We start from the raw sequence: 13,937 nt of genomic DNA, 5'->3' as shown, positions 1-13,937 counted from the left end.
CACAGAGCAAACCCGGAGAGAGAAGGCTACTCCTAACTTCTCTCTACGTCAAATTTTAAGAAAGTTAAATAGTCATCAAAAATAAAGTATTTAATGAAAATACAGCTTGTGAGTAACGTTGCAATATGTAAAGCATATGAGTATTCACTCAACACGTTTAATAGATAACAACTTGTGATTAAGTGCTTAATAACACTGCCTAAAAATATAACCTGAATATTTGGCTAAATAATGATCGGAAAAAACATGGCTGTTTACAGCTACAGTACAAAAGCTGCTGGCTTAAGGCACAACATCGTGCAACCTTATTGTCTATCAGCTCAGTGTGAGCACGATGTTTTGAAGTCAGTGTTATCTGGAAATATATGAACCATCGTTTTTTCTCGATTCCCGGTAGTGAGCTGTACTGCAGATGCATAAATCATAACAATGTTGTTGGAAAGAAGGAATCTTAGCATAACCAACAAACTTTGGTGGCATGCTGGACTTTACCAGCTTTTGCATGTGGTCCATTTTAAAAGGTTAAGTTTGCAAACCAACAGTTGGTTTAGAGCAGTTCGCTTAAGATGATTAACTTAGTTACTCACCGTCAGAAGACCTGAAAGGTGGCGTGAACAAGTTGTAGGTTGTACCAGCGGTTGTTGAAGCAGTAGTGGGAAGACAGCAGTTGTTGTTAGATAACGAGGATTTACAGCAGTTCCAGTGGATTCATATGGCGACATATCCACTTCAAAAAGCGTCCGAGATGTTTTAAAGTGTTTAACCTGTAGTATAACATAGTTCCTAAACGTTTGTCCTGTTTGGCTTCAAACGCACTAATTCTGGGTGGTAATAACCTCTGTGTTCTACTTAACAAGTGATTTAGCTGCGAGCAGAGACTGCTTGAAACAATATGTTGAATTATTCCGTGGTTAGTGTACCTCCTTTACAACATCGTGCACGTGTTAATGTTTGTTTGGGCTTGGATTACTTCCCGACTGTCACCGCGCCATTTTTAAAATCCAAAAAGGCGCCTCTGCTGCTGCTTCTTCTTCTTCTCCTTGTTTCCGGCAGACTGGGCGCCGCTTGGCTCATTGCTGCCTCCTGCGGTTCAAAAGTCGACACGAATCCATTGCACATGTTCTTCTTCTCTCCAGCGGCACAATTAACCGAGCTCAGTGCTGCCGCTGCAGGGGGAGTTTGGACTCCACACGGGTTGTGTTGCCTGACGTGAAAAAATACCGCAGGCCACGTGAGTGAGTGTGTGTTTAGTTATTTCACGAGCTGCTTCCATCGACTTCCTACAAACGTGAGTCACCATTTGGAGTATTTTACAAACCCTTTTCGAGTTCATGTGGATGACTTCATGGCTCTGCAGGGAGCAAGGCAGGTGTAAACAACCACAGTTAAGCTAATGTCTCCAGTTTCTTCCTGAGCTTTGTGAAACCAGTAATGTACCTCATGAAGTTGTCACGTTTCATGAGGCAGGGACGTTTCCTCCAGCTGGATTGCACCTGAGGGAGGTGATTATTGACAGCAGGTATATTTCTTGGGTGGGGCATTGTTTTTATTCGCATTAGTTTACATGTGTAGCATTTAGACATTATTCTGGTTGCTCTGGTAAGTTATGCTACTTTGTTCAACAGAGTAGTTCATGAGCGTCATCTGCTTTTCTAAATTCATAGAGCAAAACATGTCATAAAAGAATCAAGAAATGGAGTATGTATTCAATATGTACAGGTTATGTGTGTGTGTATGTGTGTGTGTGTGTGTATGTGTGTGTGTGTGTGCGCCTGCTGATTTAGCTTTTCTTTGTTTTTTGTTCAGAAGTTGTGTCGAAGGCCTTGTACACTGATAGTGATTGTTATTCTGTTAAGGTCTACAAGCCTTTGTCAAAATGAACATTTCACCCTGAATTTGCCGAATCGTGGAGATCATGGCTCTGTCTGCTGAAGTGGTAGTGCAGAAAGTCTTAGACCACAACAAACAGGAGGTTATCAATCTAATGCTGACAGCTGTAAATGGAGGAAAACCTCAGTGATTGTGGCTGTTTAGCTCTTAGCTCAGGTTGAAGTTGCACGCTTGTGCTGGGAATTATCAGAGGTCGCATATCTCAGTGCATCCATAGGCCCTTTTCACAGCACACAATTTCACTCGTCATAGTAGAGAAAACATAGGTGTAAGTCTGCGTCAATGGTCGCCCTGTTTTGTTGAAGTGCCCCTGTAACCTGTAACAGTAGCACACTGAACCTGGAGCAGCTAAATGGAGTTTAGTGCTCACTTATTCAGTTATTCTCCTCTGTGCTTTTTTATTGTGACGTGTCTAATATAGTCTGTGAAAGTGTCTTTATAATATTGACTACGGTGCAATTTGTCCCACCTGTACTCTCACAACAGGAATATGAGGGACATGTCTCTGATGCACATGTCACTCTCATAACAGAAAATCAAATATGGGCAAAATAATGTAGAACACTTGTGTGGGTGGTATTGTATGTTTGTAGGTCATTTAATTCTCTCAGCGTTTTTACCGTAAGAGTTTTAGCCTTTAGAGATCCCCTTCTCTAATCTGAAATATTGTTTTGTTTTTTTCTCTCTTCAACATTGTACTGCTTCTATTTATTCTACTCTTTCAATCCAATGTGTTTACTGAGATATTTCCATAAGCATCTCTGGAGTCACATGTTATCCTTCCTGATGCTCACCATCAGAGCTTTTAGTCCTCTATTTAGTATAGGCTAGTATTTAAGTAGTATTTTAAAATCCAATTGGTCTGTATTATAGGCTTATGTTTTCAGCACATGTTCATATTTTAGCTGAAGGCACTGCACTCCAAGACCCCATTGTATTGTGAAACATGGTTATACTTTTATAGGGCAGTGTGTGACAGTGTATTTCGCTTTACAGTATAGCAAAGGGTCGCTTTTGGCCAATAATACCAAATAATAACGAGGATATTGCTTTTTGTTGCTCTAAATAAAGAACTTCTTTTAACATAAATTTAAAAGTTAGCTCTTTATAACTCCCCCTCATTCCCCAAATTCTGTGTTGTGCAATTAGATCTCCTTTAATTTCCCTTTCCCTGCCTGCTCCATGTCCCATTTTCCATTGCTCTGCAGTGACAGAACATACACGATATTATTCATCTCACGTCGGCTCCTTTTTCTCTCCCTCCTCCTCCACCATGCTGTCAGACCTTTCTCTCGTTCCCCTCCCCCTCTCCTTCAGCAGCAGCACTCTGAGAAGGGGAGCAGCTGAGAGAAATAACAGGGAATTAACATCCATCTCTGTAGACATGTGCGGATTGGCCTCAGAGCGCTGTAAACATGATCCAATATATTTTTCATTAACGTCCCTGATGTTCATACAGAGCAGAGGCGACCTTGATCCGCTCGCACCAACAAGCACATCGCGTTGAATTCGTCAGTGGATAAATCGAGCTTTTACGCGCGTTCCCGTGCCATTTACACGTATTCATGATGGTTATCATGGCTCCTAACTGGTGGAACATGTGATGATATTCTCGGCGAGGCTCACTGTGCATTGTGTTGCTGTGGATCTATGATGCTTTCGAGTCACTCAGACGAGATGACCTCATTTCAGGGAGTGGTCCAGGGCAAACCAGCATGGCCTGATCTGTCAAAACTCAGTTCATTTGATTGGTTCAGTGCGTATAAGGGCCCTGTGCGCTCTCACACAGACTGCGCATGTTGCAACGCGATGCGAATGGGCTGTGTGAAGCTTAGAAGTGGGTCAGCGTGTGATTTAAAGATGGCAGCGCTCTTCATGCGCCATCTGACTGAAACCTGTGCCTCAGTAGACGCCGAGCTCCCTTTTTTTTTTTTCTTTCAAATATGCTCACAGGCTCTCCACACCACTGCATGAAACGATGCCCGGAGCGGTCTCTCTGCGTAAAAGTGGTCCAGCAGCCTACGTGTTATGTATTGCTGCAGCAGCTTTCTGTGGATGTGACTGAGGGGGAGGGGCAGGTAATTTTCCGCTACTCGCTGCAGCAGCAGCAGCAGCAGGGAGCTTCAGGACCGAGGTATCAGCTCAGCTCGGCTCGGCTCGGCTCTCCCTCCTGCTCCGCGCTGCGGATGGGCGGGGCCGACAACACCTAGTGTCAGTCACAGCTGAGCCGGTTGGGCGGGGCAGAGGGCTGCGATGGATGAGCAGAAGCTTTTATCTGTGGCACCATCATCAGAACATCCTGTGTCTGTGTGAATGTGTTTGACCTCCGTATATATGGTTGTATAATATACTTATATATATATATACTAGGCCATAATAATAATAATAATAATATGAGCATTCAAGAACTAATGAGAGTGGATAGTGGCAACATGGATAGAATGGCATGGTTTAGAGTTTGTTTCTGATAAAACCTTCTATCTCCCCCCTCCCCAAGTGCTGCAACATGCATTCAATTATTGATCACACTACATTACCCTGGTGGAGGCACACAGCTAAGTGGTTCAGCTCATAGATTGCGGATCCTTGTGATGGAGCACACCGGTGGGTTTAACAGATGGACCCATTATGATGTAGAAATGCCCTTACCTCATCACTTTTCATACAGAGACACACAACAGCAGCATGTTTAACCGAAAACATTAATACATTCCTAATCTCTGTCTATCTGTTTGTCACACACATGTCTTGTATAGGCTACTTCCTGTTTTTCTCCTTGACAAGGGTGTGTCCTTTGTGCTGGTGAGGTTAGCTCTGCTATCTGTGGTTACCATGGCGACTGCTCTGAGCCGTAATGAAATGATGAACTAGTCTGTTTCCAGGGAGCTGCCAGTATGCAGCCCGCCCCCCACCCAGACATCCACCCCAGCATGTGTCGTCAACAAAAGCAGGAAGGAAGCGGGGTGGACACAATAGGAGGCAGGAGAGATGGAGAAAGAGAGACAGAGAGAGAGAGAAAGAGAAAGATGCGGACATACAGCATCCTGAGCAGAAATGCCAAGTCAGACGAGGCAAGCGAGGGAAAATAGTGCATGCTATTTTAGAATCGTTCCTCAAACATGAGAGGGTTTTAGAGGAAGCGACAAATGCATAAGGCGCAGATTTGAGCCTTGAGCATGAGATAGTGAGGAAAAGGGAGCTTCTGTGGATGAGATGGACAAAAAAGACCCACATTAAATACATGCCCTGCAGCTGAGTGAGAACATCACAGGCTTACAATTGGTCACAGATATGAGGAAGAACTTATCACCATCCCTCCTCTTCTCCCCACTTCAACCAAACTCATTCTGGGTCCATGCCCCCTCTTAGTGGCATCGGGATGCTGTCGCTGTCATTAGATTAGCTTTGTCATGCTCAGAAGCCCGGGTAGCATCCTCTCCCATCCAGCAAGGATACAAAGCCGGGGCATCCTAAGAGGGAAGTATCCAAAGCCTGCCTGCGTTTCCTGATAGCTTTGTTCAGTGCCACAGCAAGAATCTGTTTGATTTATGCAGAGGCTGAACCAGGACGACCAAGGAGCTGTTTAACCCTTACAGGGACCCCAAAGGGAGGGATTTGTGCTGTTTTTAGTTCTCTCATGCCCTTTATGTTTGAAAGCAAGGTACACAAGGGATCAGCGCAAACATACATACCCGGAATATTCCTCCTCCACCAGCTTACTGTGTCCACCTGAGTAAAAGGATTGTGGTTAGCAGGGCTCTTTTGTTCCAGGGATTTTAAAATGGGGCAAGTTTTTGTGCATATTAGGAAAATAGGATGGGAAGAAGGTACGAGAACACAGCTTCTCCTAGGGCTATAAATGAACATACAAAATAATAGCGGTCACCAGTCTGCTTTTGCTAATGCGATTGTGGTGTCTGTATTTTGAGTTTTGTACATCAAGGTTTTTTTTTCCAGCTCCTATAATATTATTAGAGTATTTCTAATAGTGAGTGGCAGCTAGAGCAGGTTTGTAGTAGGTTTATTTCCTTTCATGGCCGCTTCAGAGACAAATGGTTGACTTCAGCCGGCGTGCTTCCTTTTAAGATTGTGTATGGTGTGTAATTCATACATTTATGGTACCTTTACAGGCTCTATTGTGACATACAGATATTTATTTTCTTATTTCTAGGCGGGGGGCCTTGCAGTCACTGTTTTGTAACCGAGAAAGAAAATGCCGGCCAATGCAGCCTGACGTCTGTGCCCTCCTTCTCTCTCTCTCTCTTGCTCTCACGCACCCTTCCTCTCTCAGCACACACACGCACTCATAGCTGATGGGATTAGTGTTTTAGTGCTTTGGCTTAATGAGAAAGCCTGTGTGGAGGGGCAGTGGATGGGGTGATGATCATGTGTCCAACCCTTGCACTACCAAATTTTTCCAACAGAGGGACCAATTTCACTGTCTCTCCAACCTCTGCTCCCTCCTGCACAGCCTGCCTCACCCACGCATACAGTAGGATTAAATTATGCAGTGCTATTGGCAGTGGATTTTTAGTTTTTTTTTAACTGAGGCTTAGCTCTTTGTATTCAGTATAGTTTTGAGACTTATCTTGAAGAGGCAGTTTTGCTGTCATAGATTTTAAAGGGATTTTCTTTTTGTTATTTCAGTGCATCTTTTGTAATTCGCACATTTCCTGGCACCACAGACATCAGCGTCCGCCTAGACAACAGCGTGCACACGTTTCATCTTCTGCGGCACTAAACTAAAGCTTCATGATACAAGATTTTAGTTAGAGAAGCTGATATGGAAACTTCTGGTCCACAGTCATTGTTTATGAATATAAATAATGATCTTTCTCCTTTCACTCTAAATGCTTTAACGTGAGACACATTGCACTTTACCTGTAAGTCAGTAGTTACAGTCATTGTAACCTGAGTGCTGCCATTGCCCTCAGTCTGTGCATCTGTTTATCAAAGCTCCTGACGGCGGTTTTTGTGCCATTTCAAAATGAGTGGAAACAACAGCAAAAGATGTTCTGACATTTTCCAAGACAAAATAGATTTGTCCTTAGATAGCATTTGCGGCATTGTATTTATTGTTTTACTCAGCCTTTGTCTGTGTGTGTGTCAGCGAGCATACATGCCTACAGGCTTGAATGCCCTTTAAGTTTGCATGACTGCCTGTTTGTATATGTGTTGAGCGAGGGAGTGATGTAAGTGGTCATTCTTCATGATAGCCCAGTCATGACCCGTTTCACTGTGGGATCGCTCAGAAAGAGAGGGGGGGGGTCCATACTTGGGAAGTATCATGAATGGGTTTTAGAGTGGCCACTTGCAGTACTAATGAGGATGAGTCTTAGAATATTATTAATTTGGTGGCCATCTTGCATAATTGATGGAGGGGGGTGGTGGGTGAGAGGGGTGTTAATAATCTGCTAGAGAGAATGAGCGAAGAGGGAGTCTCAATTTTTACAATCTGAATTATCTCTCTTCCCATCACAAGTCTAAAGACACTTTTTTTTTTTTTAAACCATATTTGTTTGTTTGTTTGTTTTGTCTATCTGTCTGCCAAACGCATGAGCTCTTGTGTTTCCACTTGAGACTCTATGCCCCAGGGCCAGTCCTCAGCTGGAACACTGGATGTCTGACAGAGGCGCAGCTGGTGCCACTCCATAATGGAAAATGTAGGCGAGAGACAATTGTAGGAGAATATTAAGAGGTTGGACGAGGGTTGAGAATACAAAACAGGTAAATTAATTTATGAGGAGGTGGGGGGATATTTTTATGCCAATCTGGGAGAAAAAAAGAAAGAAAAGAATACTAATTAACCAATTAGCTCTTTGAAATTGGTGTTTGTTGATGCATAACATGCGTCTGTCTGCAGGTGGATTAATGGTGATAACTTCATCTGCAGAACTCCTGAGTGGGCAAATGAAATAATCCACAGCTCAGTGGCATGCAATTAACGCTGAAACAGATGGGAGTATTTATAACGGCCTGTGTACTAGAGAGCTGCAGTGACATATCAAAAACATCAGAAGGGCATAAAGGAAGGAGAGGAGGAGAATGAGCGATACAGGTGGAAAGGTCATGTGTAAATGCTGGTCTCTGTTTGGTGTTAACGAGATAAACGTCTCTGTGTTTTCACTTTTGTGTTATTGCTGCAACACGGAGGTTCAAGATGTCCCACCGGGAAAATCTGCTAAATGTCACGGTTAGCATGGCAGACCGACATGTAGACCCATCAGAGACTGTTAGCCCCGGCTGAAAGAAACCGTCTTATCACTGCTGCTCAGAGATGAGGGATGTTTACAGAGACACAAATCCGTGCCATGGGAAACAGGGGCCATTTAACATGTTTCACAGCAGCAGGACTTCACATAAAGGCAAAGTGTTTTCATTTGATGCCATTGGAAAATACAATGTTTTCTTACCGACCAGTAGCCAGGAATATTTTCATTTTTAATTATACTAAAAGACCTTAGCTATAGGCCAACACGCATTGAGCCAGGGCCCCCCCTGGCCCCACCCCTGCAGGTGAAGTCTGAAGTGCCCCTGTCCTATCAGAAGTCACTACTAACTAGTCACCTACTAACAATACCATAATAATGAATATGGCAATTAAATCAAAGCAATAGAGCTAACGGTAAACAGTAAATTACTTAAATGTGCTCCTCACTGAATCAGGAACTGTGTATGGATGTTGGACATATAACATCATGTCCCCTCTGTGTAAATTGTGGCTCCTTTATTCCCCCGATTTAGAGAAATGGTAAATGGTCTGTATTTATATATCCACCACTGCATGAAGTCTTTTATAAAACGCACTGCGTAAAATGGCATGTTTTGTAATAATTTGTCTTCCGTCAACGGACATTTGGCTGCTTTTCCAATTCCCCATTTCGCCACCTCCTCCTCGTCGCCTCCGAGTGTGAAGAGTTGCTCCATCCACTATAGCAGCATCCGAAGTGACTCACTGTCTTCTCTCGGTCTCCCGGGATGCCAAGTGCAGTCGTCGCCGTGGGCGTGGGTGAGAACGAGAGAGAAAAGAAAAAGATTATGTAGGCGGCGGACGCTCATCTCATCTTGGCCCAGTGGATAGGGTGAACCAAGTGGGTCTCACAAGGCCATTTCTTCACAGCACAGCTTGCATAAATAGGGGTGATGGATCACATCAACACAGTGTGGATGTGTTATATTTGTGCAGCCTACACTAGATTCAGCCATGTCTCTGCTCGGAACATTTAGTTTTTGTGTTCTTGGTGGATCTTAGCAAGAGCTTTCTCAGTGAAACTGCGAACAATGAATGCTGCATGATTGTTTTCTGCAGATGTCACCCCACTTCTTAGATAAACAGTGTGCAAAGATCGTCCTCTCTGGCATGTTGACTGAATTAGGGTTAAAGTCTTGCAAATTAACATGCATCAGATTTAAATCTGATTTTAATTGAGGTACATGGGGACCGAGGCTGGAGTAATTATAGGGCACCCTGAGCAGGATGATTTGGTTGTTAGTGTCGCCACCTGCTACACCACACATGCGTAGTTCAGACTGTCTGCAGATTACAGGATGTATTAGTGGATTCTCATCATGTGCGTTTTATCACTTGAAACTAAAACACTGGTTCCTGGATGTATGTCTTCAAATTAGGTGAAATCAATAATTAAGGATATAAAGATTCATTTTCAGAGATAATGTGCTTACTCTTAAATATTTATGCCTGCACGCAGTTTATGTGCTTTGCCGTTGCTGCCTGTTTTAGTGGCCGTTGCTTTTGCCAGATGTGGAGACGAGTCACATCTGGACCCCACGTCTGTGACCCCAATTAACGACATTAACCTCATAACAACAGGAGCGTTGTGCTTTGTTCTTTAAAAATGAATTCAAGAATATATGTAGGGTTCAATAACACATTCAAATATTTTAAATAAGGTAGATTGAAACATGCAACATTTACAAGGGGTGAGGGGGGGGAAATGTCAGTGCAGGAGGTGAAGCAGCTCCATCCTCAGCCCCACTACTGGTCTGATTGGTGGCTAAAAACAGACAAAGTAACACTGCATCACTGCCGCTTTGTTCACCTTATTCTTATATTTTTTGTGACATATAACTGATTGTCACATACCCATTGTCAAACGTACTTCATGGTCACTCACTCTGAACAATACAATAGCTCCTCTTATGAATCCTCATGCATTTTGCAGCTTGTTTGTGTTTCCTTTTCTTTTTAATATTCTGTATATATTTCCTTTTTCATTCTGGCCGGAGGTTTCCTGGCTAATTGTTGGTTTGCGTCAGTGAGGACGTCTGATCTCCAGGCTGCTTCATAAATCAGTTTTCCAGCGCACAATAAAAAGGGCGGTGGCGCTGACAAAAAGAGGGGAAAAAAACGATTGTTTGCCATTAATTTCCAAGATATCAGTGTGCGGTTGTCACTGGGCGCTCATATGTAGATGATGATGATAAAACTCCGTGGTTTTCTGTCTTTTGGGAGTTTATATTTATTAGATGTTGCGCGATCGTTTTATCGGAGGTGCTGAAATGCAGCCAGCATCGTTTGAGCGAGTGCCTCCCCCTCCCCTTTTGCCCACAGACACCATCACCACACAGCAGAGAGAGAAGGAGGGGGGGGGAGAGAGAGAGAGCGAGAGAAAGAGACCAATAGGCAGCATTAGTGAAGGGAGTCAGCGTTGCCAGGAGCAGAGAGAAAATTTAAAAAACACCACACAGGCAGACAAAGGAAAACATGGAGGCGCAGGGGGAAAGTCCCTTAAAACAGGCACCGGGGAGAATGCGGTGGTCGTCCCGCACATAGCCGGAGTTACGCACGGACTATTCCCTTGTTTTTAATGAGGTGGGTGGGGACGCACAGTGAGCCGAAAAGGCGGAAAGATTTCTCCAGCCCGTCTGCGCATTCCGGCCGCCTGCGATGGCTGTGACGGCGCGATGCAGTTACAGTGCAAAGGAGAACGTGCCCTTTTCTTTATATTTGTTTATATTCGTAGTCGGTGGCCTCACAAACGCACAGATTCGATACTCCATCCCGGAGGAGCTGGAGAACGGGGCATTCGTCGGTGACATCGTCCGGGATTTGGGTCTGGACCTGAGCAAACTTTCCACCCGACGCCTAAGAATCACGTCGGACAGCGGCCGGAGATATTTCACCATCAATCACAAAACCGGGAAGCTGGTGGTGAGTGACCGCATTGACCGAGAGACGGTGTGTGAATTCAGTGGCACCTGTTCACACAACCTGGAGGTGGTGTTGGAGAATCCGCTCGAGGTGCACAACGTGGAGGTGGAGATCTTGGACGCGAACGACAACGCACCGCAGTTCCCTCGAGATGAGTATCAGCTTGAGGTGTCGGAGTCCGCTCTCACGGGGTCGCGGTTCCACATCGAGGGAGCTCAGGACGCAGATGATGGCTCAAACTCCGTGAAGCAATACAGACTCAGCCCCAACGACCACATCACTCTGGACTCCATTAAGCCCTTTTCCAATAATAAGCACATCGAGCTCATCCTGAAAAAACCCTTTGACCGCGAACAGATTCCCTCTCACGAGCTAACCCTGACAGCAGTGGATGGAGGCACCCCACAGCGAACAGGCACGGCCAAAATCAACGTACGTATCCTTGATGCAAATGACAACGTGCCTGCCTTTGACAACTCCGTGTACAAAGTAAAGCTGTCTGAAAACTCTCCAAAGGGCGCACTGGTGATCAAGCTGAATGCAACAGACACCGATGAAGGCTCCAATGGGGAAGTTTTTTACTCCTTCAGCAGTTACACACCTGAGAGAGTCAGACAGATGTTTTCCATGGACACAGACACAGGAGAAATTCGAGTGAAGAACAATATAGACTATGAGGAGACCAACTCATATGAAATGTACATACAGGCAATGGACAAAGGGCCAGCTCCAGTGGCAGTGCATTGTAAAGTAGTTGTAGAAGTTTTGGATGTCAATGACAACATTCCTGAGATTGTGCTGTCCTCTCTCTCCAGCCCTGTGCGTGAAGACGCCCGGGCTGACACGGTTGTGGCATTGATCAGCGTGAATGACCGTGACTCTGGAACAAACAAACAAGTAACCCTGGATATCATGCCCAATTTGCCATTTAGGATCAAGTCCTTCCGGAATCACTACACCATCGTCACATCCGCCTTCTTGGACAGGGAAACCATCTCTTCCTACAATGTCACCGTCAATGCTGTGGATGGAGGCATCCCACCCCTGTCATCTCAGATGACCTTTAAGGTGCACGTGGCAGACGTGAATGATAATCCACCTCGTTTTGAACAGACCTCATACACTGTTTATATTACAGAGAACAACGCTCCCGGTGCATCTCTATGTGTTGTTAAGGCCACAGACACTGACGCTGCAGAAAATGCACGCATCACCTATACTGTCCTCAATGACAACAACCACGGTATCCCTGTAGCCAGCTATGTCAGCATCAAACCCGATACAGGCGAGGCTTATGCCATGCGAGCCTTTGACTTTGAGAAGCTGAGAGAATTTCATTTCCAGGTCAAAGCCCAGGACAACGGAATGCCTCCCCTCAGCCGTGTAGCCACGGTGTATGTTTATGTTATGGACCAGAATGACCATAAGCCCAAGATATTCTACCCACCCGCCAATGGGAGCCGCACAACAGAGACGCTGATTAAAAACGCTGAAGCAGGAGTGTTGGTTAGCAAGGTGACAGCGTGGGATGGTGATGCAGGGCAGAATGCTTGGCTGCTCTATTCCCTGGAGCAGACCAACACAGACATTGACCTTTTCAAGGTGCATGAGCACACAGGTGAAATCCGCACCACAAGGCGTGTGATTGAGGACAACTCCACTTCCTTCATCCTGAAGGTGTCAGTGCACGATAACGGCCTACCACCACTCTCCTCCACCGCTACCATCCATGTGTACGTGATGGAGCTGCCCCCAAAGTTGGCCCCTGACCCCAAACGCATCATCAGGCCCAACAGCCCCTTAATGTTTTCCAATGTCACTCTCTACCTCATCATTGCCCTGAGCGCCACAACCTTCGTGTTCCTGGTCACCATCTTTGTCCTAGCCATCGTGCGGTGTCATGCCTACTGTACCCAGCCTGGCTCCTGCTCCCCATGTTGCGTTTCCAAGAAGAGTGTTCCAGAGGGGAGCACCTCAGCAGGTGGTGGTGGAAGTGGAGGAAGAACTGCGGGTGGAGGAGGTGGTGGGCAGCCAATAAACAATGTGGCCCAGCGACGTGACCTCAAAGGGGAACCACATTACATTGAAGTGCGGGGAAATGGGTCTTTGACCAAAACATACTGTTACAAGACATGCCTGACTGCTACGTCAGGAAGTGACACTTTTATGTTCTACAACACAGGACGGCCTCATAGTGGCACCTGGGGCTCGGGCTACGTCACCAGCCACAGTGGACAAAGCCAGATATGTGTACGGCGTCTCAGTATGCCAGACGCAACTGCCATTAAGGTCTGTCTGGTGCGATCTCTGTGTTTGTTGTTTCAGATTGCCTCACAACAGTAAATGACACAAAGTGCAAAAGCCATAAAACTAGAATTCTCAGTTATGGTTCAGGCTTTTCTCTAGGGCAGTGTTCAGGCAGTAGGATTGCAGTTGACATTTACAGGTCTGGAGCTGTTTCATCTGGTGTTTTATGTTTTGTTATGTTTTTTTATGCATTTTCCTGCTGCTTGTTCAGATAGATTGTTTTTCTAGAACATAGTGGTATGAACATTTATCAGGTATTTCTATCACTTGCATCGAAGATGAGAATATCTAAGAACGTTTGTGCCAGTCTCAGGATTTGCTTAGTCTTTTAAGTTCTAAGAAAGAGCTAGCAACACCTTATCTACGGTTCCATCATTACCTTTACATTTTATCTTCCAGTCTGTATCTTAATATTAAATACAAGTGTGGGTAGCTTCTGTGGGATGTGTGTGTTGTGGGCATGCACACTTAGATTTGGTCGCTCTGTCTCTGCTCCCTTTTTCTTAATCTTTAATTCTCTTTTCAAAACAGACTGACAGATTTCAGTGGCTTATTCACCTATGACCCC

At 45.0% G+C, this 13,937-nt stretch overlaps 1 protein-coding gene across 15 annotated transcripts in view; it reads left to right on the top strand.

The window, feature by feature from the left end:
* Positions 1-13,937, top strand: part of LOC118112000 (protocadherin alpha-C2) — a 169,813-nt gene that overhangs the window by 137,727 nt on the left and 18,149 nt on the right. The window contains exon 1 of one of the 15 annotated variants that reach the window (XM_047340519.1): positions 10,131-13,351. The exons of 13 other annotated variants lie outside the window; for them this stretch is intronic. In XM_047340519.1, the coding sequence (XP_047196475.1) occupies positions 10,799-13,351 (2,553 nt within the window). In that variant the 5' untranslated portion in view covers positions 10,131-10,798. Of the gene's footprint in view, positions 1-10,130; positions 13,352-13,937 lie in introns of those variants that run through there. One more of the 15 variants, XM_035160957.2, reaches the window with a different exon arrangement.

This window comes from Hippoglossus stenolepis, chromosome 7 (genome assembly GCF_022539355.2).
Source record: "Hippoglossus stenolepis isolate QCI-W04-F060 chromosome 7, HSTE1.2, whole genome shotgun sequence".
NCBI classification, from domain to species: domain Eukaryota; kingdom Metazoa; phylum Chordata; class Actinopteri; order Pleuronectiformes; family Pleuronectidae; genus Hippoglossus; species Hippoglossus stenolepis.
The sequence above is the reverse complement of the archived record's forward strand: the minus strand, read 5'-3'. Positions and strand labels throughout refer to the sequence as shown.